We start from the raw sequence: 26,178 nt of genomic DNA, 5'->3' as shown, positions 1-26,178 counted from the left end.
GTTTGACCAATAGAGATCGCTATACTGCCGCTAAACTACCTTGTATCCCTTTAAGGAAATGTTTTGCAACCAAAAGATGTTCTGCTTATAAAACACAACCACAAGATGGCAGTATGACACCAGAAGTGGATATTTCTAAATTCAAACTGTAATATTTGCTTCATAACTCTTGGTTTCTCTTTGCAAGATGCAAATTTTGCTAAATGCAAAGACACTTTGAAAAGAAAAAGTTAACACAATGTTGAAATATTAGCACTTCATGCTGCACATTATAATGAATGAAAGTGGAGACCTTTAGGGCCCATATGTGCACCTAAAATATCTTTTGCTTTGGCTTACAAATGGAAGAATGACAAATTGTGACATTGGCGTATCGCAGGAAGATCAGATTATTCACAACTCCCCTCATAAAGGGGTCAAATTTCTTATTAAAGTTGATTAAGAATATGTATTTACATTGAGAGATGCACGTATGCATCAGTAAATCTTACACAATCTGAGTGAGGCAGTCCTGTTGATATGAAGGCTATATTTGGCCGAAAGGTGTGTAATATGATTATACAAGGAAAATGATATCTGTGATTACAAATGTTAACTGGGTGTCATCTGTTTCTTGGAAACAGAGCCTGCTGCAATTTTCCCACCTTCTCCTTTCCCATGTGAGCAAACTGGCCTGGTTTCAGGACACGATGCACAGCAGGTGAAATTATACCAGCTATCAGAGTTAACTGGCGCACATGGTTTATTAATACAGCAGTAGACTGCTTAGTGACCCATTTGTGCATCTTTAAATCTGGTTTTACAGCATTTTGTCACATTGTATAAACTCCCAGAAAATGTAAGTACTTATTAAGATCTAATGATGTGGATCTTAGCAGGAGATTTGATTTCAAAAGCCCATACGCATGAACCCCATTAAAACAGATGTGTATTTCTGTACATGGAGCAAAACTGTCAAAGGAACCAGGTAATCATTTAAAATGTTCAGTAATAATTCAATTTAGGAAAGTGAGAAGTAAAGAAGTGAGGCTGGAATAATATGATCCAAGGCTGATGATAATACTTACAGTTGTGTAAGTATTTTATGTGTGGCTTTCAGATGAATGTATAAACTGGGAAAGCCATAGCCTATGTATTTTATCATGTTATAATTAATAGGCAGATTATATCAGATTTTTTATTTTCAAAGCTCCTTTTTCAGTCATGGATTGTTTATAATTTGTTTAAGGTTCCGGTTTATCTGTGAAACTGATATTGAAAATCATACACTAAAATTTGTTCAACTCTGACAACTATTCTTTACTCAGGTAAGGGGCTTTAAAAATGACTTATTCTTCTCCATACTGCTCTGATTTAGTTCATATATTTGTATAGCTGACTTTTTATTGTAAATTACAGGCTGTATCAAGTCTTGGTGGACATGAGCCGTTTCTAACTAGCGTTCTTTTTTTCCAATATGTTCGATAGATTTTTTTTTTCTAAATGTCCAAATAAGATAAGCCTTCCCAATTAGTTTTTTTTCTGATCCCCATGGTGAAAATGTTGATGCTGCAACTGTATGACAAGTATGACATATATGATAAGTAGAGGAAAACATTTGAGCTAAAAATAGATACTAATCTATCAGAATAGATAAGAGTATAAAGACTATTTTTGAAAAAAAGAGAGAAAAGCTAATGTTTTTGTGTTAAAATTGTATTTCTCTGAACCAATTTTTTTCTTTTAACTTAGTTTTGACTCACTTAGGAATATTTTTGAAAACTAAAGTTGTAAACTGTCATATATAATAACATAAATTGTAATCTGTAATATTTTTGGACAGAGCTGCAGCAGTATTTGAATGACTCCATAATGTATAATATATAGCTCAACAATATGACAATAGTAATAGGATAGTTGAAAAGAATCCCTGCAACACTTTCATTTCCCTTTTAATAAAGTTTTAATTCGTAATCTTTTTCATTTTAATGTTAGCATGAAGTAGGAACTATGTTAATAGAGCAGGGAGCTTTAATAGTGTGGGACCGTTACCATAGAGACGCTACCGGTATACACAAAATAAGGTTAGCCTTCTTGCTCATGTTTTGGTTAAATTTGAGTTAAACTGTAGAGGGGGTTTTTACAGTTAAATATGACCGAAATACAACACTATAAAACGTAGAAAATAATTCAAATAAAAACAATAAAACGAGCGTTTGTTTCCTACGTTTGTTAACCGTCGCTAACTGACGCCGTTTTTGTTTTGCCTTTGATGACAGTTTCTTGTAGTGTTTTGCGGCATACACATACTACAACTCAAAATTCAAGTGGTCGATGAAAGTTGTTTTTTTGCAGGTATTTTGAGCGAAACAGTAAGAAAATGGACTCGGAGTATATAAGGAAACATCTGGGGAAATGTCTGGCGGAAGGACTCGCTGAAGTGGCTGAGCAGCGACCTGTGGACCCCATCCAGTATCTGGCTCACTGGCTTTACAGATACACCTCTAATGTTGAGTACCAGGAAGAGGTAAGCTGGCGTTTGGGTTTCTTGTCAGCAGGGCGCAGCATTAGACCGCACATTTCATACGAGGCAACTTCACCTCCACAGTAATTCTATGCTCAGATGGCTTGCTCTCTGTTTTTATTCTTCATTTATCCAATATAAGTTCTACTGTACAATGAACAGCACATCCTGGAACTTTTAGAGATGCCACTGATGTGAAGGTGGGGCAAACAAAGCACTTTCTTTTAAAAATGGCAAGCGCTGCATCATTCACATTGTATGACAACAAGAGATTACAGATATGTTTATTATGATGATAATCAACTGGTTTCAGCAGCTAATGAATCAACTGATTATAGGATTATTTGTAACTCATTGATTTTGTTTTCAAAGAGATACTGTAAGGAAATAACCTCAGGCTGTCTTGTGAATGAAGTTCTCAAGCAGAAATAATGAAGGATGCGATTCTACCCACCACAGGGTGATTATCCCTTTGGGAAATGTTGCTACTAACCGTTATACTGCCAGAACGACAGCTCCGTCTGCTTATTCCTCTGCTTTTGCTGCCGCCATGTTAAAACCCTGATCTGCAAACAGGTTTTGAGAGCTGTTGAAGGATAACAGAGGCTTAGACAATCTAAGCTCATGCGGCTGCAGGATTTAAGCTTGTAGGGTCTGTGGCAACAAAAACCCCGTCACCTTTTACCTTTAGTTCAGGAACGGCTAACAGAATCCTGCATGGCTGCCTCTTCTAAGACATTTAAGGCCAAAACGTTGAAATTTTACAGTTCTAAAATGGTGTCAGTTACAGATGTCAAACTTGCAGGTAAAAAAAAAAAAAAAAAAAAGAGCTAAAAACATTTGATGGTGGCCCTTCACTTCGACTTAAAACGCATCCCTGTATCACATTTTTGTCTGTAGAAAAAGGCTAGTTTGGCTCTTCTGGAGCAGGAGCAGGCCAGAGCCAGGAGAGAGCCATTACACCAGGAGAAGCTGAGGGAGGAGGAGCAGAAGATCAACAAGGCCTTGGAAGACTCTAAAAAAGTATGATGTGGCACAAAAATCCACCCATCATTCTCAGTTTGTGTTTTAATTCAGACTTTGAGCATGAAAAGTTACATTTGCATATTTTAATACACATCATTCAAACGTTCAAATGATCTCATTTTCATGCTGATTTCTTTAATCTGTGCCTCTGTGTCTGCCCATTTTCGCATTGAGTTTAAAATATACTGTTATTAATGTTATAAAGTTTTTTGCTTGCAAATAATATCTGAGAAAGGTCTGCAACAGCATATTAATGACAACATGCAGGTCTCTGAGAAGCCCACAGAGTGCGAAACACCTGCAGCAACCATAACAGAAGCTGCACAGGTTGATAAACCTGTAAAAGAAGAAAAATTTACAACTCCCAAGCCAGAAAACCAGGAGGGCACAGACGAACACCAGCCTGAAGCACAGAAAAACGACCGTGAACGTGAGGTGACAAAACTTGATCTCAAATCTGTTCACTTCTGGAAGTGGTGGCTCCCTGACATTACCTCCGAAATTAATTATGTTCTTTGGTCTTTGCTTCTGATCTATGATTGTCACTGAGGTGTTTTGTGGCGATGGGGGGAAAAAAGTGCCAAGCTCAAACTGAAACTGTACATGACCTCATTGACTCCATAACTGAACGTAATGATTTAAGGAACAAGAGAAAGCAGACATGGAGCCAAGTGTCGATCATGTTAAAGAGAATCCTGAGGAAACGACAAACATCGGTCGAAAAGAAGTGATAGAAGGTGACCAAGAGGAAGAAAAGGTGATGAAACATTTTGTGATCAAGTTATATTCACTTTTGCATCATATTAATTAAGAGTTTGCTTTAAAAAACCACTTAATTTAGATCAGATTATCAAAAAGAGACACTGTGGTGCTACAATAGTTGAGGTAATTATTCAGTTTTACGTGTGCTCTACAGGTGGCTGATCGATCTGAAAGTGCTGAGCCTGAGGAAACCGACACGATGCAATCTCCCAGACAAGATGCCAGTGATTTAAAATTAAATGAGACAGAGAACCTACATTACGAACAAAGCGCTCGTACCTTTGACTACCCAGACACGGAGAAGGTGATGCAGATGAAATACACTTTGTGTGATGGAGATAGTGGAATTCAGCGCGAGGATTCAGATTGCCAATTATTCAGATTGTGGATGAGGAGCTGCAGGAGCCAGTGCAAGAAAAGATCAGGGACAGAGTGGAGAGGAGCGTTAGGAGCCAATGTTGAAGTTCACAGGCCAGATGAGAACAAGAGAAGAATAAGCAAAGAGAAGAAAGATGAGACTGAGAGAAGGGAAAGTGACAGGATAATTGTGCTTTATAATCTTATACACCACTTTTCTGCACTTCACTACAAGGTTGATGAAGAAGCAAGTGATAAACCTGAAGACTTCATCCAAGCAGAGTCGGCCTCTGCTCCGCAGACTGAGGACCCGAAAACAAAGAATACAGAAGAAGAGCAGACGACAGAATCTGAACAGGAGACACAAAACTCTAGTTCCCCTCTTCATCAGAACCAGGAAAAGGTGGCTGGTCATTCACTCTGAACCTTTATCTTCTGTAAAAGGCAGAATATTTCACCTTTCAATTCTTTGCCAATGTTCGACACATTGACGAGCAGAACTGGGCCAGAGGAAGCAGCAGGTGTTCCGTTTGAGAGCCACAGATCTGCTCAGAAACTCGAGATAGGACGAGGCTACAAGACAATTATTCGATCGCCAGAACTTTTCTAGACACCTCATCTCAGGAGACAGACGGGTCCCATGAGTGACGCCACCGATAGCTCGAGTCCTGGTGACGTAACAGTGCGGAGCCAGAGAGCTGAAAGCAAGGCTGCCAGCATAGGGCAGACTGAGGGCCAACTGGTAAACAGTAAAAAGCTCCACAGTGACAGATAATAGAATTTATTTTCATGGTGCAAAGAAAAAAAAGTTTCTCCAAGATCAAAGTCTAGATAGTCTATAGGCTACAGTTTAAATATTTATTCTTATATTTTTTTTTTGGTTGCTTTCAGCTTAGCTTTGAGTTATTCATGATCTAATCCACTACATTTCTGCTCATCACAAAAAGGCTGATGAAGAAGAAGGAGGAACTGGTCAACCTGAAGACTCCATCCGAGCAGGTTCGGCTTCAGCTCCACAGAGCGAGGAGCTACAAACAGAGGCGACAATCCCTAATGATGAAAAACAAGAGCACACGACAGACCCCAAACAGGAGACACAAAAAACAAGCTCGCCCCTTCCTCAAGACCAAGAAAAGGTGTCTCCCAGTTCAGTCTTCTGACTGTTTCTCCTTTAAAATGTAAAATATTTTGCTTTTTTTTGACCCACTGAGGAGAAAATGTCTGTTCAGAAACTGGAAGCAGATATACGAGACAAATGCGAAATGCTTAACCGGTGTTTTTCTGGCCACCTCATCTCAGGAGGCAGAAGGGCAACACGTGAGTGAGACCACTGATAGCCCGGCTCCAGCAAACCGTGACCCAGAGGGAACGGTGCTCAGCGACAGACCTGTGAGTCAACAAAGGGAACCTCAAAAAGTCCCCGGAAGACTGATAACAAACAGCAGACACTGAAAACAGTTTTTAAGCTGTGAGACATTCATAATTAATTCATAATTGAGCTCTGTGTTGTTTTACAGGAGGAAGAAACTGAAGCAGACCATACTTGATCGAGTCTGTGGGGTCGATCAGCCACTGATAAATCTTTTAGATGCTTTTTAAAAACATCATAACCTCCGTATGTATGCAGTTGTCACATTACTTGTAGATGTGCAAATACAAAATAAAAAAATCCCGATGACTCTCTCTTTTGTTTGGAGTATCTTCATGCTCACTTTTTCCAGCAACACGTTGTTGAAACGGTCAAAACTATATTCAGAATTGGTGAATTTGCTGATTTTGTTGCTTATACAAGTCAAGTTTCATTAGGCAAGCGGTCTGTTCTGTGTGCGCGTGCACGGGAGGCTTGTTTCCACATCAGTGGTGAAGTTTCCCACTAGAACACAGTTCAATTCCAAACTTCTGCCGGTAATTACAGAGAGACTTTCTCCCCTGGAAGAACATGAAATCATACATTTTACAACAAATCTCAAACATTCACAGTATCAACTTGAATCTGTTCAGCTGTTCTTGTTGTAGCCTGATTAAAGTCATTTACACCCACTGCTGAGATCAGTGGTTTGACTCCTGATTTCCTGCAACAGGAACGAATTCTAAGAAGTTTTCATAATTTTTTTGTTGTTGTTGTCGTGCTACCGTGAAACGCTGTCATGTCTGATATTTGGAGGGGTGACGCTGCAGTTTCCAGCCTGTTCAGTGACCTTTGAACCAGAGGAACGCCAACCTCGCTGCCTTACAATAACTGCCTCCTGTTGAATTTTTCAGGAACCTGCAGTCGTCCTCTCGATGATTAGATTAGATGGCGGCCGGGTCGACATGACACAGCTGCTTTTAATCAGGCTGTCTGATCTGTATCTCGGCTCCAAAAGAGGGCTGGGCCTGAGAAACACTTGGGAGGTCGAACCGAGCTGGAACTTAAATGCGCTCTCAGTCGCGTCGCAGTCAGAGCTGTTGTGTGTGCGCGCGAGTGTACAACAGAGGAAACAAGATGCAGTAAAGTAACACGGGCTGAAATACGGAAATTACAATGGGAGTAGTTGGCAACGCGGTGGCCACTGTCAGTGGCTTCATTATTGGTTTTCTTAACTTCTTTTCTGACATCTTTCTGACACCCCCGCTGAAAGCCACTCTGAAACATTTGGAGGAGACCGAACTCAAAACCTTGACAGGAGGTAAGTCCAACTGCTTTAAATGTGTTGAAAGGAGCCATTGTGTTGCTGGAAATTGGAATGCACTTGATCTCTTGCACAACTCTCACCCTTTCCCTCTGCCTCTTTCCCCAGAAATAAAGACTTTTAAGGCCAAGTCGCTGTGGGACAGGTCTGGGGCTGTTATCATGGCAGTGCGGCGTCCTGGATGATTTTTGTGCAGAGAGGTAATGTTCCCAGTATGTTAAGTGTCTGAGAAAACTTTGGCTAAATGACCTAATGGAATATTTTAGTGGCTTAATAAAAATGGATTAGTCCTAGCACCCACTTAATTCCGTCCTCCAAAAGCTTGATGGAAATCAAAGTTTTTTTTGTCCTTAGCGGTATTATTTTTAAGCCCTGACCCAAAATTCAGTATTTAGTTGGGATGTTTGGAAACTCTGTTGTCCTACATCTGCAGTAGTCCTTCCAATGTATTCATACTTGAACTTGGAGGGGGTGTGGTTGCCTAAACTCTGCCATCTAATCACCAGATGTGGTTCAAATTAGCATTTTCTTTAGACCTTTATTCCCCACCCAGCCTTCATAACACTTGCCATAGCCCATGCTGAACCCAGCTTCATACATTCAGGGCCAAATCTGGCCCATACAGCACACGCCATAACGCCATAAGGTCCAGATCATGAGCTTTGTCCCATGTCTGGCCAACATGAAACTTGGCAATGCTGTATCATAGCCATAATTGCAAAGAGTTGCCCAGGTTGGCACCAAATGTGTCTGAGTTATGTCTTTTTTTTGTCTTTTTTTTTTTTTTAAAGATGACTTTGATGCACTTAAATGCCGGTTTAAAAAAATCTTCATGCTTTAAGAGTTTTTATTAGTCTATTTATAACCATAACAACACTGTCCAGTGTCTGAAATGTCAAACTTTAAGGGGGAAAGAATGAAACCAATATAATGAAGCATCTGCAAATGTAGTGTTGAAGCAGGTAGCTGAGAGATTTAAAAACATGTGTTGGGCTCTTCTGTTTCTCGGCCACAGGAGGCTGCAGAGCTGTCCTCTCTGAAACCCCAGCTGGACCAGCTCGGGGTCCCTCTGTATGCTGTGGTGAAGGAGGACGTCGGCACCGAGCTCCAGAACTTCAGACCATACTTCAAGGGGGAGATTTTCTTGGATGAAAAGGTAAACGACTTCTTTCAAAAATGGCCACTTTGCCCTGAAGAGGTTTCCTCTGAATTAGAGGAACTCTTATCCTCAGACCAGATTCAGCCAGTTTTTTTTCCATCAAAATTTCTTGAAGCCCCACTGAAGTCATGCAACGTCTGTGGAAAATTGGTTTGGATCTGCGTGACTGACCTGAGGGTTCTGCTTTGCTCGCAGAGGCGGTTTTATGGGCCCCGTCAGCGGAGGATGGGGCTCCTGGCGTTCATGCGTGTCGGGGTGTGGCTGAACGGCCTGAGGGCCTTTAGGAAAGGCTTCATGGGAAACGTCTTCGGAGAGGGCTTTGTCCTTGGTGGGGCCTTCGTCATCGGGCAAGGGCAGCAGGTAAAAGTTCTTTATTCAAAGTGGCAAGAATGAACCGAACAGTCGTAGTAGGCAGACGGAAGTTTAAAATGTGTATTTTGTTTTTATCGTCCTGCAGGGAATATTTCTGGAACACAGAGAGATGGAGTTTGGAGATAAAGTGAATATTTCGGAGGTCCTCCGAGCTGCCAGAAGAATACCACAGGAACTTTAGACAGGAAGTTACTTTTACAACCCCCTCTGACATGTTTGATCCGTTAACCTTTCATCTTTCACACTACAGCTTTTTCAATGACCTGTTTTACCGGCACTAGAGAAGTACAAGACGAGTGAAATTGTTAAAGCGCTGGTCTTTGGGTAAACCAGGGTGCATTTTTTTTGTATGGCTGTGTTCATAAGGCTTTGGGTGTGTTCATGACGGTCTGTCTTTAAACTCGACAGAGGAAGCAGACCTGATATCGAACACCCAGTTTCTTGTGTTACTCGGTGATGCTGCAGTGCCGCCCTGGCAGCCAAGAGACTGTGACCTTTAGAACAATAAAACTAGTCTTTGTGCTTTTCAGACTGCTTGTTTTATTTCTGACTGTATAAATGAAGTTGTACAGATAATGAAAGCCGTCTGAATTCCCCTGGAGGGGGAGTCTGGTTTCCTGCAAAGGTTTCTTCTATTCCCTGAAAGCTGTTTATTCTATGTCCTTATAATTTAATCAAGTACTCAGAAGCAAAAACACTAAGTTCAACACACGTAAGGGGGCTTCAAGCCATATACGTGGTTTGCTGGTGTTGTCTAGTGTTTGCTCAGATAAAACTGCTGTACTTGTGTAATTTACTTCACTGAAACGTGTTTAGACTTAATGAAGTTCCTGTTTTTGTGGGCTACTGTATCTAACCAGAAATGCCAGTGATGACCTCAACATCAGCTGACGGAAACGGAAGTTTTTCTTCTCTCAAGACATCTGACTGAGTCACGGTTTTGCTCTGGATTTAAGGAAAAGGTCAACCTGACCTCTTCCTGCATGTTTTCATAAAATCTCAGTTCTGTTAAGATTAGCCTTTGGAATCTGAAACGGGGTCAAGCGGCCACAATCAAGTTTGGGTCAGGTGTAGCTTGGTAGGAGTACTTTGTATATTATAATCTAAGATAAGGTTGAATATCTAAGTATAATATAATCTAAGGTCAACAGTCTGTTAGAATGAGTGTCACATCATTGATTTATTTTCTCCCGCTCTTGCGGTTATGGTCAGTGACTCATGCTAAGACTTTATTTTTTAATCTTTTACCCCTAACAAGGTCTTCACTGGTCTTTCTGGAGGAGCTGGGCACCATCCAACAAAAGGAGTGCAAACACAGAAATCAGACCTAAAATATCAGATTTTTACCAGCAGATGGAGCTATCCATTTGTTGGGAAGTGGGATATGATCAGAATCCCCAAACCAGCAGCTCGGTGCAATTGCGAGCTATTGCTTGCAGCTAATTTGTGTGCTAGAAACACATCATCCAAAGTCTGAGTGGATGAAATGTGCTTTTGTTTGCAGTTTGTGTGATTATGCAAACGGGATGATGGCTAAAGATCAGATCGAGTGAGAGAGGCACCCTGTGTGATCCTTGTGCAGTGAGGCATATTACTTGTTTGTATTGACTAGATGTGCAGTTACCCTGTTTCCTAGTTGTAGAAACATTCAGCATGAATGAACATGTCAGTTTAGGTGCCTTGAATCTGTAAATACACTTGATGTTGGATAATTAAAGCAGTTGCAGAAGAGAAACTAAAACTTGAAAACAGGATACATCTGTCACCACGGGTTATTGGCTTATATCGTTTTGTTTTGTCAACACCAGGCGGCATGCAGTGACAAAGCGGATGCAACATGTGTCTTAATGTATGTTTAGGGTGGAGGACAGTCGTGGGTGGATCATAAGGCCAGATGTGGTGCTCTGACTTTTTTTTACCACAAGTAAGAGGAGACAGCTGAAACAGTTGAAGGTTTGTCTCTTCACTTCACCTCTATCTCTGTTCTCGGTTAGGAAAGCTGAGTTATAGCTGTTTTTGTTTGTTTTTTTTAGATGAGAGAACAAGAAAAAACAATTTAAGAGCTGTGGTGAGGTTCGCTGTTGATTGAGGTGATCTGTGAAGGCTCTGACTCTAGATAAAGACAATAAGACAAAAGATGCCACTTTGATTATAACTTGCCCACCACATTCTATATAACGCAAAGCTTTCAAAGGCTGTAGAAAAAGATTTACAAATACGTTTTTTGAGATTTAAAATAAAATAAATCCTGTAATAGCCAGATTTACATGAGTGGCTCCCAGTGACTTCTAAAATCAGGCAGTCTGTTCACATCATTTGTGAGCATATCTACCCATTTTTCCCTTCTAATATGGTTTCCTTTGAAGAATCTTTCAGAGTGTTTCTGTATTCATCTTGTAAGCCCTGCAGTTCATCTATGGACTCCTCTGCCAAGAGGCCCTCACTTTAATCTAAGAATCCCTAAGGGAACTCACTGCTTTAGTAAGGTATGGATCATCTCAAACACAGTTTAATGTGTTGAGGGGGGATAATTTGGTTATAAAATGGGAAAAAAAAGATGATTAATGTCTGTTCCTTATTTCTCTAAAAGGGTGCAGATGTTTAGAAACAGTAAAAGTAATGTTCTGCTCTCACTCAGAAAATACTGCTGGAGGATACTGCATCAAGGAATTTGTTGACAAAACAAATGTTTTATACATCCTGAGGGATCCATGTTTCATATTTACAAAGAAAAATACATGTATAAATCTTAGATAAAAGTCTGGACTAAGCAATTCTTTTATTTTTGTCCATATTTGAGGTTTTGTCCATTTTATTTGGTTTTCCCCATGCTGGTGCAGTCTTGTCTTCATGATGGTTTGCATCTAAACTATTGAGGAGACGGACATGAAGCTGAAAATATAAACAGCGAAAGATTCACAAATATTTCAAATATTGAAATGACTCTAAATGAAATTACACCCATCCGACTTTTCATGAGTCAAAGTTTGCTTGAGCTTTCTTTCATTCTTAATTGAGTGGCTGGTGCGTTATTTTACACGTTTATCTAATGGACATGACCTTCTGAGCGCCTACGCACTATCAGTAGATTGACATAACAGTTGTCCAATCAAACACGTGGACTTAATTACAGTCCAGCCAATCGACGTGGTCTGAGAGCAGGTTGGAGACAGAAATGCCCCCGTCAGGTGCTCTGACGCTTTTCACACTAACGGACACAGGTATGCGGACTATCCCTGTAAGATGATTTTTTTTCCATAATATGGGATGAATTTTAAAGATACGATAGATACTTCTTGATGTTTTCCGTCAGGTTGGATTTAAGCAGAAAAAAGTGATGCCTTTCGCTGTCTGCTAGCCTGGGTGCCAGCCGAACTTAGCCCCGCCCATAAAAGTTTTGGTCGGGAAGTTCGGTCTGGCTCTGCTCAGTTGGGAAATCATTATGCCCGACCAAGAATTGGTCGGACCAATCAGATTGCCAGGGCGGGCTTTATACGATGATGGACAGATCTGGGACAGATGATCAACAGGGACATTATCGACTACGTCACTAAAGAGCGCTTGGTTTGAATTCGTTTGAAACAAACATGGCTGCCGCTGGAGAGCTAGGGCATGTAGATTCTGCCATCGAGTCTGTTCTACAGGATCTCCACATTGCATTCATTTTGAAAGACGAACAGAGGAACGCGATAAAGGCTTTTATCGATAGAAAAGATGTTTTTGCCGTCGTTCCTACAACAGGTGTGTGTTGCTTAATCTACGTCACATACTACGTTGCTCTGATTGGTTATAGGTCTATCCAATTGAGCGAAGAGGCATTTTTTTCTCGTGGTTCGGTTGAAACACGCCCCATACTCAAATCTCTATTGAGCGGTATCAGACTCACATTCTGACTAGAATCGTGAGTATGACGTAGTCAGGCTAGCTGTCTGCGGAGTTTTGGGCTTGAAACGCAAAATGAGTGGTAAGTGTTTGTTCGCGTCCTTGTTTCGTTTGATACGTTGTGTGCCCTCGACTGCATTTATTCTACAAGGTTCAGATAAGACAGCTAAATTAAAAGCTGGTGTTATGAGTTGTTCTGACGCAAACAGCTGAATATATATATATGTATCCTGTTGCGTTTTGGCGCACTTGACGCAGTTGAGTGTCGCTGTCCAAGGTGTTAAAGCTCCGTGAGGGAATTTGGGGAACCCCCAAGGGACAGCATGTGAACACACTTATTACGGGTTAAGTGTAGTGACACGTAACCATGGAGACACCATGTGACTTTCTGACTCAAGTGGGTCAGGTCTGCCTTAGATAAACCTATTAAATCCTATTTCTAACCTCACCTGCTGCTCTTAAAGGCCTGCATGAGTGAGACTTTTTTTGATGTGACGGTTTTTAATATGTAAATCTTCACCTGTTGATTTTGCTCTGAGACTCAGACAGGTGAAAGAGATGCAACATGGGCATGAATGGGCAAAAGAGTGACTCCAGGAATCAAAAGAGTCTGTTATCATGTCACATAGTAACCTGCACCAGTGAGTTGGACTTATCTATTACACATGCATGTGTGTGAAAAGGGACTTGTGACCCCCTGTTCAGCCCAAAATTGTCCGATCATCTGTAGAATCCTCCACCTGGAGCTGAGCCCCTGGTGGAGTGTGTGTGAAAGGAGACCCCAGCAGCCTCCATGGCTCACTCATCAGACCCACCCCGCAGGGAGAAGACCCCCGGGCCCCAAGGGTCACACACTGCTGCACGCAACCTCTTACGAAAGAAGGAGCAGCGTCGGCGTGGAATCCGATCCTCCTCACCCATGGGCCGGGTCATCCTCATCAACTCTCCTGTGGATGGTAAGGAGTCGTTGGGCTGCCTGCTTCTGCAGTGCAATTTACAGTCTTCCATCTGCTGCAGAAAAAAAACACAGCTTTGTTGGGAATAAGAATAAGAAACAGACATTAAACTCACAACATGAAATCAGCATTTTTATCAATGCCTAATTCTGCGAAAGAGAATCAAAAATGGATTTGAATCTCAAAAAGAGTTACACATTAAACACATCTTTAAAGAGATGAAATATCCAAGTCAACGGTCTTTGGAGAGTATAAACTTTAAATCATTGCGCAAATAGATCATTTTTTAATCCTGTAAAATGCACATGGCTTGCAGAGACTCAGATGAGAAAAATTCCAAAGAATATTGCCTTAAAAGCAAAAAAACATTGTAAAAAAGTATTCACTTTGTGCCCTGATGGTCACCAGACGTTGGCTCCGAAAGGTCAACAGACACTCACTCAAAAAGTTTCAACTTCTCTCAAAAAATGCTAAGACAACGAGTTTCCCTGCAAGTCATTGTGGTGCAACAAGCCAGATTCAATATGTCTGATCAATGTGCTTGTAGTCTTTTTTTTAAAGTATTTCCATTCATAAATATAGATCAGTCCTCAAAAATACCACTCCCTAAAAAAGTATCACTCCCTACATTTACCTTGTTGTCCAAATACATTACTTCTTCTCCAAAAAAACACAAGATGGTGACTGCTGAATGCTGAACTCAAGGCTTCAAAACACACCAGTGGCATCATGATGTTACTTTCACTTCTTACTGACAGTTCTCCTCTTCAAGTTATTGCTGTGGACACACTGGTATTCACTCGCGTCATAGCAACACTCATCTTGACCTGTTTTCAACTGAATTCTCCAGAAATGTTTAGTAGCTTTACCAACTTTAATTGACATTGTGTAAATAATGTCACACAATCCATGTGGTATTTATAGGAGGCGACGATAGTGAGGACCTCCATACAATCACCGTCGATAAGAGTGTGGACGGCAAGCTCGGGTTCAGCGTTCGCGGAGGCTCAGAGCACGGCCTCAGCATCTTCGTCAGTAAGGTGGAGGACGACAGTACGGCACGTAAGTGGAGATCTTTTAATGTGACTCCTGTGCAGAACGGCAGTCTTGTTAGCCGTTGTTGTACAGCATGTCTTTCCCGCTTCCGTTTTGTTTGCAGAGGAGGCAGGGCTGCTAGTCGGAGATAAACTGGTGGAGGTGAACGGCATCAGCCTGGAGAGCATCACCATGAGCAGCGCCGTGAAGGTCCTGACGGGCAACAACAGGCTGAGGATGGTGGTGAGGCGAGTCGGAAAAGTCCCCGGCATCCGCTATTCCAAAGAAAAGACCACGTGGTGAGTATTACGATTTAAGTTGATATTAACTGGACAATGACTGAACTGATATCATTTTCTTCTCTATGTTTTGGAGTGATAATCAGTCGGGTATGCTGTTCATTTTTCAGGGTGGACCTGATACACAGGCGTATGGTGGTGGAGGAGAGTGGACGGACACCTTCAGAGGCCAGCTCAAGCAGCGCCCTGCAAAGAATCGTCCACCTTTACACCACCTCCGATGATTACTGTCTGGGCTTCAACATCCGAGGGGGAAAGGAGTTTGGCCTGGGCATCTATGTCTCCAAGTAGGTCCAACAGAATTAGAAAGAAAGAAAGAGGCTCGTTAATGAAACTTACGTGGAATCACAAACGAAGGAAACACCTTTATGTCACCTTCAAAAACTGTATCATGCACTCTGTCCACAGTACCAGCAACAGTATCTGTCATTTTGCTTGCTCAAAATAACAGATACTAGTTATCTGTATCTGTACTACAGATACAGCACCAGCTGAGGACTTATTTTTGTTAGAAAAGCTTTTAGTTAAAACAACACGTTTGAGATCTTTTAAAGGTTTTTTTTATGTCTGTTTCATTTCATACTATTTTTTTCCCTGATTGAATTCCTCTTATTTTTCTCCTGATATTATATTTGTAATGTACTTTGTTATTTTTATCTAAAATAGGTGCTTATATGAATAAACTATATTCTGCTTGCCCCTTGGCTTCAGTGCGGCCGTGCACACTCAATTAGACATATAACAGGCACAAGACTATTTTGTCTCTGGCTAATGATCATTCTGAATATCTTGCCATCCAAACAGTAACAATCTGAGCTTCCTTAATTATAATCGTACACACTCTTAGGTGAACCGGTGAAGTCTTCATTTGTTTTTATCAACAACCCAAAGAGGAACAAAAAAGGCATCACATCCTCACATTTGCAACATTGTTTGGTTTTGTAGCTTAAAACATGTCATTGTGTCAGTTCTGAGTCACTCCCGTCTCTTTGACTCAGATTGGATCCTGGCGGTCTGGCCGAACAAAATGGGATTAAGATGGGAGACCAGATCCTGGCCGCCAATGGAGTGAACTTTGAAGACATCAGCCACAGCAGTGCTGTGGAGGTGCTGAAGAGCCACACACACATCATGTTGACCATCAAGGTGAGACTGTTTTGACAGAATTTAATAACTGTTCAATAAGCATGCAACAGTGCCCCAAGTTCCTGATAGATGTATCAAATTCAGGAATAGTGTAACATACAATCACCGATTCTAAACCTCAAGACAACTTCACCAGACAAACATTGTAAAATGTTTACAGAATGATTTCTAGCTGAAACACTTTGACGTAGCATATTTTAAACATAGAAAGGACTTCCAGAAGTTCAGATAAACCTGATTAAGTTCATCTATTTGTTTCAAATGCGGGCATTTCAGTCTCCGATCATTCGTTTTTATAAATGAATTAGTTTTATGAAGTAGTTGGCACGAAATGTACTCCAAGATGTAAAGATCTGAGATCAAAGAGAAATACAACAATCTGCAGGTGCAGTGTTAAAGGCGTGTCACGGACAATTTCTCCTCAAGAACTGTGGCCTTCATTTAATCCCTCATTGTTAGGGGAAGAAGTTAAGTTGTCTCAGTTGAATGTTGAGATGTTCGCTGTTGAATACGGCGCTAAGGACGAGCTGGAGAGGCTGTATCACGTTCCACGCTGACTCTTTGTTATTAGAAAGCATGCCGGCTCTTTCATTACCGCCTCGGCTAAATGACCTGCCATGCATTAACTTTCTGACCTGTTGCCTGCCTTTCATCTTCAAATCTCTCGCACGTGAGGACCGAACGCGCGAGTTGTGACGCTACCTGGCGGTTTCTATGGCGAGGCCGACAGCTGGCACGCAGTCGTAATATTCCTCGCTCACTTTACTTGTTGCAGCTTGGGTTTCGCGCTGTGAAAAATAGCCAGGCCGTGTGCATTATTCACCAGGCAGCCAGGATCAGGTGCTGATCAAAGCATAGAGCCCGTGTTTTGTGCAACTTTTGTTTTGAGATCCTTTGCTTTGGCCAGAGGAAGCTCAAACACGTCCCGGAGTTAGAAAGCATCCCAGCTATCAAAGGTTGCCATAAAGTCAGTCGGGGGAATGGTGATGAGGAGGAGGAAGGGTGTGTTTTGGTGTCTTTGTGTGGTTCTAGGGTTACTCTATCAAATATAGGGATCCCATAACATTTTCAAGGTCTCTACTGTATCTCATTTGCATATCTGTTTCCATATCTGCGCAGGAAGCAGGACGATACCCTGCCTATAAGGAGATGGTGGCAGAATACAGGTGGCTCAATAAATGTAGGGATCTCTTTTCTGTTATTATATGTCAGTCTGGGAGCAACACAGATCCCGCAGTGTTCTGATAAATAACAGATGGGTGTTCTTTTATGTTCTTCTCAGTGGCCAATGGTACCCAGAAGTCTTCCTCTCAGGGTTCAGACTCCAACTCTTCAGCCTCCTCGCTGTCGTCTGGGACTCCGGTCAGCTCTCTGAGTGGCCTGTCGCAGGTCATGTTCCCGCCCAGCATGCCGTTTGGCTCAGACATGGTAGATGTCTGCATCTCTACTGAGGACCACAGGTCGGAGCGAGAGCAAAAAATTTCAGATTCAAGTTTCTGACTAAAGCTGATCCTTTCAATGTGGTTCTTACTTCCAGCTGTGAATCAGGGCGCATGGAGACTGCCATCCAGACAGACTTTCCCTCTCAGAGGACAGTTGCAGACACCACTCGCAGCATGGGACCAACCACTCTGCTCAAAGACACGTTGATTCGGGGAGATGATGGCAGGGGAGGGAAAGAGTCACCCAAGACCGCTGTGCTCCTGGCGCTCAGCAGACCGAGCCGCCCCATCAGCAGGTCACAGAGCCAAGTCACTGTGGCGGGTGAGCCTGCACGAGCACGAGGGAAAGTGCTTCTGAAGATGATTGAACTGCATAAATGACCGTGTGTTTCTGGAACTTTATAGAAATCAAGCAGAAGAAAGAGAAGAAGCAGAAAGGGAAGGATCCACAGAAGAGCACCCTGCAGCGCTCAAAGACCTTTGTTAACTTGTTGTTCAAGGGAGGACGCAGGAGAGACACCTCCAGGGGGCGCTCCAAGTCCCCGTCCACAGACTGGGCTGGTAAAGGTACCTGCACTTTTTCCTCGTTTCATTCATGCTTGCTCGGCAGGAAACTCCATGAATCTCGTGCTGCCAGCACCCTGAAGACAATAAAACCACACGAGTTTAGTCTGACGGTGTTAAAGGGTAAACAGGTTATATTTCCACATATCAGTCTTTTAATGCTTTTGGCCTTTAATTCTAACATCTAATCTTAAAAAACAGGGTCACATGCAGCATGTAGGTTAATTGTTTAAAGATGGCTTATAAATTTGTTGAAATTGTTGCACAACAAAGTACGATTAATAATGTTGGGTCTAAAGTTAACCCAGCTGGAACACGGTTCACTCAAGACAACCCCAGTGATCAACAAAACATTCAGTACTCAGATTGCATTTTTACTTGCAAGGGGAACGGGACGGAGTTACAGAACTTACTCCTTCACCCGTGCTCAAACGACTCCGTCCGACTTTCCCCGTGTAGTTCTTTTTATTACACATCTTAGTTACAATCAGCATACGTAAAACAATCTTGTGAGCGAGATGCAACAAATGTTTCACTGGGACATCTAGTTCCTCACGTGTTGAGTGGTTGCACATTCTCCTACATGGGAAGACCAGAGCACCCTGTTCTCAGTTCCCTTTAATTACTTTGTATCACACTAAGCAAAGTTCACACACTACATGTCTGTCTATAAAAGGTTGTTTACTCAAAATGAAAATCTATATACATTTTTCCAACAAATAAACAGGTGTTAATAGGTGATTTGGTGCCATCAGCAGCAGGATGCTGCATGTTGGATTGTACAGGAGTGCGTTGATGGTAATGAAGGCAGACAGTGCGGCTAATTGAGGGGCCTTCAATGACATTTGCACAATAATGGAGCTCTCCACACGTCAGAAGCAGCAGAAGTTATAATTTCCTTCCTTTACATCAGTTTAGTCTATAATAATAAATAAAAAAAATCATCACTGAAGGAGAAGACTTAGTAATATCAAGCTTTGAATCAGGCAGAAATCACCCGAGCTGGTACAGATTCCACTCTGTAATGCTTTCAGAGGGGCCGCAGCTCAGCACGATGCCAAATTCAGGGATGCTTGGAGTGGTGGAGGACATGGCACGCAGGCTGCTGAATGAGGAGGAGGTGACTGCTGTGATGAAGATGTGTCGAAGGGTAGGAGCTCACAGCTGAAGGCAGACTCAGACTTTATATATGTATTGTTTTTAGATGGTGTATGGTTTTACAGTGATCATCACACAGTTGTTTTCTAATGTCCTTTACCTTTCAGTTCTAAATCTAAGGAATGTTTAAAGCGAGCTTTCACATACTAAACATCTGATTTGGATCACAGTATGTCGCAGAGCGGTCGGTGGAGAACTTGATACGCCACCTGCTGGTCGTGCTGGACCGGCCTGAGAAGCTGCTGCTGCTGAGAGAAATCAGGTGAGGAGGAGGACAAAAGATGAGCAATGTTCTGCTCCAGGTGATGATCACAAGGTTTAAAAATTAGAGACAATTTTTATGTAGCATCAACTTGAATTGGATGCCATGAGTTCACACATGAAGACTTTCTCCATTCCTGAACATGAACTAAGTAAAGTCGGCACTCAACGTTTGCCAACATGTGAATTCAGCCAGAGAAACGACAGTGTTACAAAATCCCTTCCAAAAGGAGCTTAATCGTCTCAAATCCAAATGTTCCACATGATGAAACCATAGTAAATTCAAATGTTAAAACGGAGTGACTCAGCATTTTTCGGTGCCATCTTTTGTTTTTCAGAATGCTGCTTCCACCATCTGATATGCCTTTGTTCAATAACATGGTGACCACTGTTGAAGTCGAAGCCTACGATATCCTCAAGTATCGTTCAGGTGCGTGTGATGATTGATAAAAAAAAATAAAAAAAAAGAAGTATCTGAGAAAGTGTCAGACTCGACACCAACACGAGGTGAACACCTTTAAGAATCAACACTCATTTCCTGTGTATCTGAAATGGTGCAATATCGGTATAATAAATGCATAAAACCAATCAGGTTGAACTCATAAAAGCTCAGAGTAGTCTGTATAATGCTTTGTGTGAAATCAGACCCTCTTCTTCTGTCTTTTGCATTGCAGTCCGAACTCCTCCTCTTCGTTCTCCCGCTTCTGGTCGAGCACCCAAACGGCGTCTCATCACTCCCATCCCAGGTCTTTGTTTCATTCAGTCAATTTTGTCATGTTTTCTGCTCTCTGAGAAATCTCAGCTCCAGTTCACCTGAAGTGTCCAAAGTGTTACTCTTTAAAATTAGTTTTTTATTTTTTAGAAATTGATCAGATGATGTTTTCCTACAATTTCATGTTGATAATCAGGTCTGATAATCTTTAAAATGTGTTCTGAAGGAGGTACCACCCTATGGGGGCCCATTTTTATTCCAAGAGAAGGGGAAATTATATTGAAATTTACTATGATTAAAAACAAAAATGGCCAAGTCAAGTCAGAAGTGTAAAATATAAACACATAATTGTATGTCAAAGTGACATCAGATAACACGACAACACTTGTGCCACCTCCAGATTACAGAGGAGGCTTTGAGCTCCAAAGTGCAGAGGAGGTGGAGAAGGAGAGCCACCTGCTGGAGGAACTGGAGAAGCTCAGCCTGACTGGGCAGCGGGGATCCAGAGAGCAACCTCAGAGCTCCAGGCTTTTCACACCTCTGCTCGACATACCGGTGGATGGATATAACACAGTCCAGTCCAGAGACCTCAGAACACGGTCTGCCAGCCCGGTGCTCCCCAACTGGCTGCTGGCTCGCAGCAGTGATGACTCTCACCCTCCACTCCGCACAGACATCGGCACAATTCGCTCCATCCACTTCGACGAGGTTTCACTCCACTCGACCTCGGACAAGATGGAAACCAGCTCTGAGAGGGGAAGGCCCCCTTTCAGAAACGGTCACTCTAAAAGCAAAACTGAGAAAGGTGGAGACGGGAGTAAAGACACCGTGTTCACGCTGCAGAGCGTTGCTCGTCGGCCCTTATTGTCTCAGGTGTTTGGTGCAGCTCGTGACCAACAAGTGGGGAGCAAACAGATAAACGGCCATCGGGGTTCCTCTGAGAACAGCATCAACGGCATCAAACCTGAACAGGAGTATGAACTCAAAACTGTCTGCATCTCCAAAACCAGACAGTCACTCGGTAAATGGTTTCATTCAGTCTAAGTCAGAGGTATATGTAAATTTCCTCTTTTTCAGCTTTGCATGTCTTCATTAGCCCCTTCCTTTTGCTGCTCATGGTTTGATGAAACACAACCTTGGAATTAACTGCTGCATTCTCAAACTCCGTTTCTGTTACAAATCACTATTTAGGTAACATTGTAAAATTATAATTACACAAGGAAACGATATACATGTCTCACTCCTGCAGGCATCAGTATATCTGGTGGGATGGAGTCGAAGGTTCAGCCGGTGGTGAAGATCGAGAAGATCTTTCCCGGAGGAGCCGCCTCCACCTGTGAAGTGCTCAAGGTAACGCGAGGAGGATTTCTGAAGCACCTCGTCCATGTTCATAATGTGCAAATTGTGATGAAAAACTGGTATAATCTTCAGTTATTCGTCACATTTGTGACTGTATACACCAATAATTCTCAATGCTAGAGTTTATTCACAAATCTAGGCTGAGATAAGTTGTAGGGAATAGATGGATGCATCAGTTACCTTGATATAATTTCACTTTTGTCACAGCAGACATGAATTGGCTTAATAGTGCTAAAGGACTTTTAGTTTATGGGTGTATTTTGAATCCTGCTTGCACTCAGCCTGGTTGAATTTATTGTCATTTACTTTACCCATTTCTGCATCTCGACTTAAACCTCCGTCTCACTGTGTATCCCAGGCTGGATTTGAGTTGGTGTCTGTGGATGGAATCTCCCTGCACGGAGTCACCCACCAGCATGCCGTCGACATCATCCGAAAAGCCTTCAGCAACAAGGCCAAAGACCCCATGGTGTTTGTGGTCAAAGTTCCCAAAAATCTTTGAAAAGAGATTGAGATTCAGAAAAGTGCCCAGTGATTAGCATCACTTTGAGATTTTACATGGCATCAATAAAATGCACAGCTGAGGTCGGGTATGTAATTTTGCCATTAATGTTAAAGTGATCGATTATGACGCTTTAGGCAACTTGCTGGGTTGAAAAAAAAAAAAAAAAAAAAAAGAACAGCCTCCAAGATCAATGGACTTGAGAAGAACTAAGGCTGGATATACAAGTATAGCGTCACTAAAAATAGAGCAAACATTTGCAGCAGGTGTAATTTGTGCATTTAAAATCATGAAAAAACGGTGTTCCCGATGCCTTCACATGTAACTTTTATCACAAACGAGGAGCCAGTGCCCGTCAAGAACACGATTGCTTTTACATTTATGTTGAACTAAAATCCCTTTGTGTATAAAACTCTCACCAGTGGCACAACGATGTGTATAAAGTTCAGGGTGACGAACTGAGGTGTAACCAGGGTGCCTTTTTGAGTCCAGGGGAAAGAACTTGCATTAAAGTGTTGACTTTTCATCCTGCGGGGGGCAGACACGAGCCATAAAGACACTTGTGCACACAACTGCAGCAGAGTACTGCAAAGTAAGCCAGGATGAAACGGTTCCAAGCAAATCCTGTTTAAATGTGTAGTCTAAGAAATTTAGTTAAAGGGGGGAAAAAAAAGAACACAGTTATTAAATTTTGTCTTTTTTAATTAAAACCACAGTGTTTTTTTTTTTTTTTTTTATTTCCAAGAAATGTACAGCATGAAAATATACATTTAATGCCTTCATACAAATATTGTGGATTATAAAATTACACTGAGGAACCAAAACAAACATCCACACAAACGTTAATATACAGGCGTATCTGCAGGAGGAAAATATAATGTGTGAGACATTGCTTTGGTCTATTCACAGTGGCTATGTTTTTTTTTTGTTTTTTTGTTCAGAGATGGGCAGACATCTCTGGAATAAAATGCTTATTTACAGGAGAAAATGATTCAAACAACGAGTGTCTTCTGTTGTACAGGGAACTGAGTCCATTGTTGTGTATTTTAAAAGGTCAGAGGAAATTAGTGCGACTTTGTTTCAAAGCAACGTTCAGTGCAATAGCTCACCATTTCAATTTCAAAAATGTAACACCACCCACACACGCAGCAATGCTCCATCTACCACCTCTCAGAGAGGGAAGTAAAAAACTATTTTCTCCATCTAAGAGATAAAGCAATCACGAGTGTGATTTAGTGGCGTGACATGCTTCTGCTTATTGTAGGAACATGTGTTTTTCTGGAAAAACAAAACAAATCCATAACAGAATTTAAACCCAGTCCTGGTGGAGGATGTGAGGATAAGCTGAGAACAATGAGACAACAGACACTTGTCAGCATTTTTGTCCCACTGTCCGTTTAACATCTCCTGTTGTTCGAAGACAGCGTGACTATGGTGCAAATCAGTGAGTCTAAATCCCAGACGACACCAGACTCTTTGACGGGTCAGGCACAGAAAGCCGAAAAAGCCTCAAAACTTTGTACTTTTCCCCACGTAATATTGCTGAGATGTACAGTGGAAATGTTGCAGACATATTCACTAAGTGCGAGAATGTTCCTTCACGTTTAGGACGACTGAAAAACGGAGAGATAAGAATGGCTTCCGAGTTGAGTAAATCATTTAATCAATGAGCCCAAAATTTAGATGAAATCTAAAATAACCTTGTTCCTTCATTTCTTCACTCCTTCTGAATAATTGAAGCTCAGCACTTTACTAATAGTTAACACCCCCCCCCCAGTACATCAACAAGTGTAGGACAGAGTAAAGTTAGCACAAAGCCTTAGAAACTTTTTTCCCCTCCCAGAGCCGAAAGTTCAGGACACTAAGATGGTAAATAAATGTCCTCATTAAATGGTTAACAATCAGTACAATAGAGATTATAAGGAGGCCTTAGGAGCCGGCACACAAACCTGCAGCCTTACTTCAATATGACAATTTCTGCTGTGAAGAAAGCTGACAGAACTTTTACTATTTTAACAGCCGGGATATTTAACTTTTATGACATTACGCTTCTTAGTCTTTGAAGATTTGCATTTTTCACTCGGTTTCATTCTACAGTAAACTTATTTAATCCACCAGATAGATAAAGCTCGTTTTAAAGGTGGGACAGAAATGCATGTGAGAAAGAGGAAAAAGATGACTCGTGGATATGATGATCGCTGTCAAAACACCATTCGCCCCACGTGTTTATTACTGTACATCTGAATGTACCGAAGTTCACGACATAATTTACACCCACTGCATTAACTTAGGGTTAAGTATCCAGATAATTAGAGCACATTTAAATGAATACGTAACATGAGAATGATGCCTTGTGTATTTGAAAAATCTTATTTCTATTGATTTATTTTGGTCCCAACTTACAAATGTATCCCACGTAAGCAGAGAAATATTTGCAGTTTATGGTTTTGTGATGTTAAAATTTACAGAAAGACCAGATAAGTTGTGAGAAAACACTGATCATTCCGTTAAAAACAACCGGAGAGTAGCCACCGACGTCAACACATCGTTCTGATTCACTTCCTCTTATCATGACATGCCGAATGTGCGGTATCCCACGTTCACTGTCAACCGACAACAGCGAATTAACTGTACTAATGAGAGCTGACAGTTGATGGAGTGGGAGTGTAGTGTCAAACCCAGCAGGGGAGGTGGAGTCATAACCATCACGAGATGGTTCACAGTCAAAGGTTGAGTGAAGTTACTCACAAAAAAAAACTAAAAAACTGTGAAAACAACAGACGTTAACGAAGGGGAAAGGACTGACTCAGAGTATGACTGTTAAAGGTCAACAGTTCCAGCTGAAGTGTGGTGGATTTTAGTCTGCAAGTTTTACATTTGAGACACTCATCTGCATGTTTGTCACATGAACAACAACAGAGTGTTTCCATCTAAACAGCACAGATAAGATTTTGGGGAAAAAAAAAACGTTTAGCTTCCAGTAGTGCAAATAAAAATGTTGAAAAATGGACAGACGTCAGGGTCAGATTTCTGTTGCTGCGATCTCATCAAAGTTGATCTCATTGCCGCTGCCCTCGTCATCCTCTCTGCTCTCCAGTTCCAGACTGAGCTCCTGCAGGAGCTGCTCCAGCTCTCGATTCCTGCGATACATCTGCACATAGTTCTGCTGCAGCTGTTTCTGGTAGCGGATAACTTTGTCCTTCTCCTCTTGCCATATTCTGCGCTCCTCCTCGAAGCCTCCCGCTTGCTGCTCGACCCTCTGACGCTCAAAGACCAGTTCAGATTTCATCCTGTCCATCTGGACCTCCATGTTCTGCAGGGCCTCGGTGCTGCTCTGACGCTGGGCCTTCGCCTCGTCACTCTCGTAGGCGAGCAGGTGCTCCTCAGCATCCTGGAACACCTGGCACTGTCTGTTCCCTGGCCCCTGATTGGCCAGAGTATCTCTGAGAAGAACCAACTCTCCCTCAAGGCGTCCTACCTTTTCTCTGAGCAGCTCTGCCTCGCTCTTGCGACGCTGCAGCTCATTTTCGCACACCTCCAGCTCCAGGGTCCGTGTGCGGGTCGAGCCCTGGGCCTCCTGGAGCAGCACCTGGGTGTTGGTCAGCTCACGGCGAGTCTCTCTGAGTTGCCCCCGCAGTGAGACGATTTCCCCGACGCGCTGTGCTAACTCGTTCTGCACCTCCTTCAGCTGCTGTTTCAACAATGAGATTTCGCCTGACTTCTGACAGACCTGAGAAGCATTGAAGACGGATATTAGGTCAAATTAAACTGTTGGAGCAAACACTGACACCGACTGTGGGCTGAAATCAGTCAAAAGCAAAACTATATGTCACCTTTGAACCTGTTGAGCTGTTACCAGGTGCCACTATTGACCATTTAAAACAGCTGAGATGATTGATTTTATTATTGATCTGTGTCTGGTGCTAACAAAGAGACAAAGGGCGGGCTGTTCTGTTAGTCTACATGAACAATGATAGAAGATTCTTTGTAACCATTTCTGGTCCATCCTCC

General features: G+C 42.0%; 3 protein-coding genes and 1 pseudogene across 6 annotated transcripts in view; 3 read left to right on the top strand and 1 right to left on the bottom strand.

The window, feature by feature from the left end:
* The first annotated feature begins 652 nt into the window (after positions 1 to 652).
* Positions 653 to 6,331, top strand: dydc2 (DPY30 domain containing 2). 2 transcript variants are annotated; one of them, XM_075457442.1, is made up of 10 exons: positions 653 to 700; positions 2,335 to 2,506; positions 3,404 to 3,526; positions 3,797 to 3,964; positions 4,173 to 4,286; positions 4,446 to 4,595; positions 4,884 to 5,051; positions 5,596 to 5,784; positions 5,948 to 6,037; positions 6,166 to 6,331. In XM_075457442.1, exons 1-10 carry the CDS (start codon positions 690 to 692, stop codon positions 6,193 to 6,195), a joined length of 1,215 nt encoding a protein of 404 aa, XP_075313557.1. In that variant the 5' UTR covers positions 653 to 689; the 3' UTR covers positions 6,196 to 6,331. The 2 variants fall into 2 exon arrangements, with proteins under 2 accessions (XP_075313557.1, XP_075313556.1); XM_075457441.1 differs by lacking the exon at positions 653 to 700 and adding an exon at positions 2,038 to 2,063 and having other exon boundaries at positions 4,446 to 5,051.
* Positions 6,332 to 6,927: 596 nt separating this feature from the next.
* On the top strand, positions 6,928 to 9,380 carry LOC142374549 (peroxiredoxin-like 2A; annotated as a pseudogene).
* A 4,102-nt stretch (positions 9,381 to 13,482) lies between these two features.
* LOC142374550 (PDZ domain-containing protein 7-like) lies at positions 13,483 to 23,145 on the top strand. Its single transcript, XM_075458270.1, has 16 exons — positions 13,483 to 13,689; positions 14,614 to 14,751; positions 14,849 to 15,023; positions 15,134 to 15,310; positions 16,022 to 16,169; positions 17,289 to 17,349; positions 17,452 to 17,629; positions 17,707 to 17,933; positions 18,017 to 18,178; positions 19,210 to 19,325; positions 19,504 to 19,595; positions 19,933 to 20,024; positions 20,269 to 20,340; positions 20,707 to 21,327; positions 21,556 to 21,656; positions 22,024 to 23,145. The coding sequence occupies exons 1-16, from the start codon at positions 13,527 to 13,529 to the stop codon at positions 22,165 to 22,167; spliced, it is 2,667 nt and encodes an 888-aa protein (XP_075314385.1). The 5' UTR covers positions 13,483 to 13,526; the 3' UTR covers positions 22,168 to 23,145.
* Positions 22,894 to 26,178, bottom strand: part of LOC142374548 (leucine zipper putative tumor suppressor 2 homolog) — a 26,859-nt gene continuing 23,574 nt past the window's right edge. For all 3 annotated transcript variants that reach the window (XM_075458267.1, XM_075458268.1, XM_075458269.1), the window contains one exon: positions 22,894 to 25,897. In XM_075458267.1, coding sequence (XP_075314382.1) covers positions 25,190 to 25,897 — 708 coding nt within the window. In that variant the 3' untranslated portion in view covers positions 22,894 to 25,189. The remainder of the gene's footprint in view (positions 25,898 to 26,178) is intronic.

This window comes from Odontesthes bonariensis, chromosome 23 (genome assembly GCF_027942865.1).
Source record: "Odontesthes bonariensis isolate fOdoBon6 chromosome 23, fOdoBon6.hap1, whole genome shotgun sequence".
NCBI classification, from domain to species: domain Eukaryota; kingdom Metazoa; phylum Chordata; class Actinopteri; order Atheriniformes; family Atherinopsidae; genus Odontesthes; species Odontesthes bonariensis.
Note: the sequence above shows the minus strand (reverse complement) of the source record. Positions and strands in the feature narration are given on the sequence as shown.

What these genes read in the sequence shown, in the direction of transcription:
- dydc2 (XM_075457441.1), top strand. Translation starts at nt 2,360, where the DNA reads ATGGACTCGGAGTATATAAGGAAACATCTGGGGAAATGTCTGGCGGAA. An exon ending in ATGTTGAGTACCAGGAAGAG is followed by an intron (nt 2,507 to 3,403) that starts GTAAGCTGGCGT and finishes TTTTGTCTGTAG; the next exon opens with AAAAAGGCTAGTTTGGCTCT. An exon ending in CCTTGGAAGACTCTAAAAAA is followed by an intron (nt 3,527 to 3,796) that starts GTATGATGTGGC and finishes GACAACATGCAG; the next exon opens with GTCTCTGAGAAGCCCACAGA.
- LOC142374550 (XM_075458270.1), top strand. Translation starts at nt 13,527, where the DNA reads ATGGCTCACTCATCAGACCCACCCCGCAGGGAGAAGACCCCCGGGCCC. An exon ending in ATACAGGTGGCTCAATAAAT is followed by an intron (nt 17,350 to 17,451) that starts GTAGGGATCTCT and finishes TGTTCTTCTCAG; the next exon opens with TGGCCAATGGTACCCAGAAG. An exon ending in CACAGACTGGGCTGGTAAAG is followed by an intron (nt 18,179 to 19,209) that starts GTACCTGCACTT and finishes TAATGCTTTCAG; the next exon opens with AGGGGCCGCAGCTCAGCACG.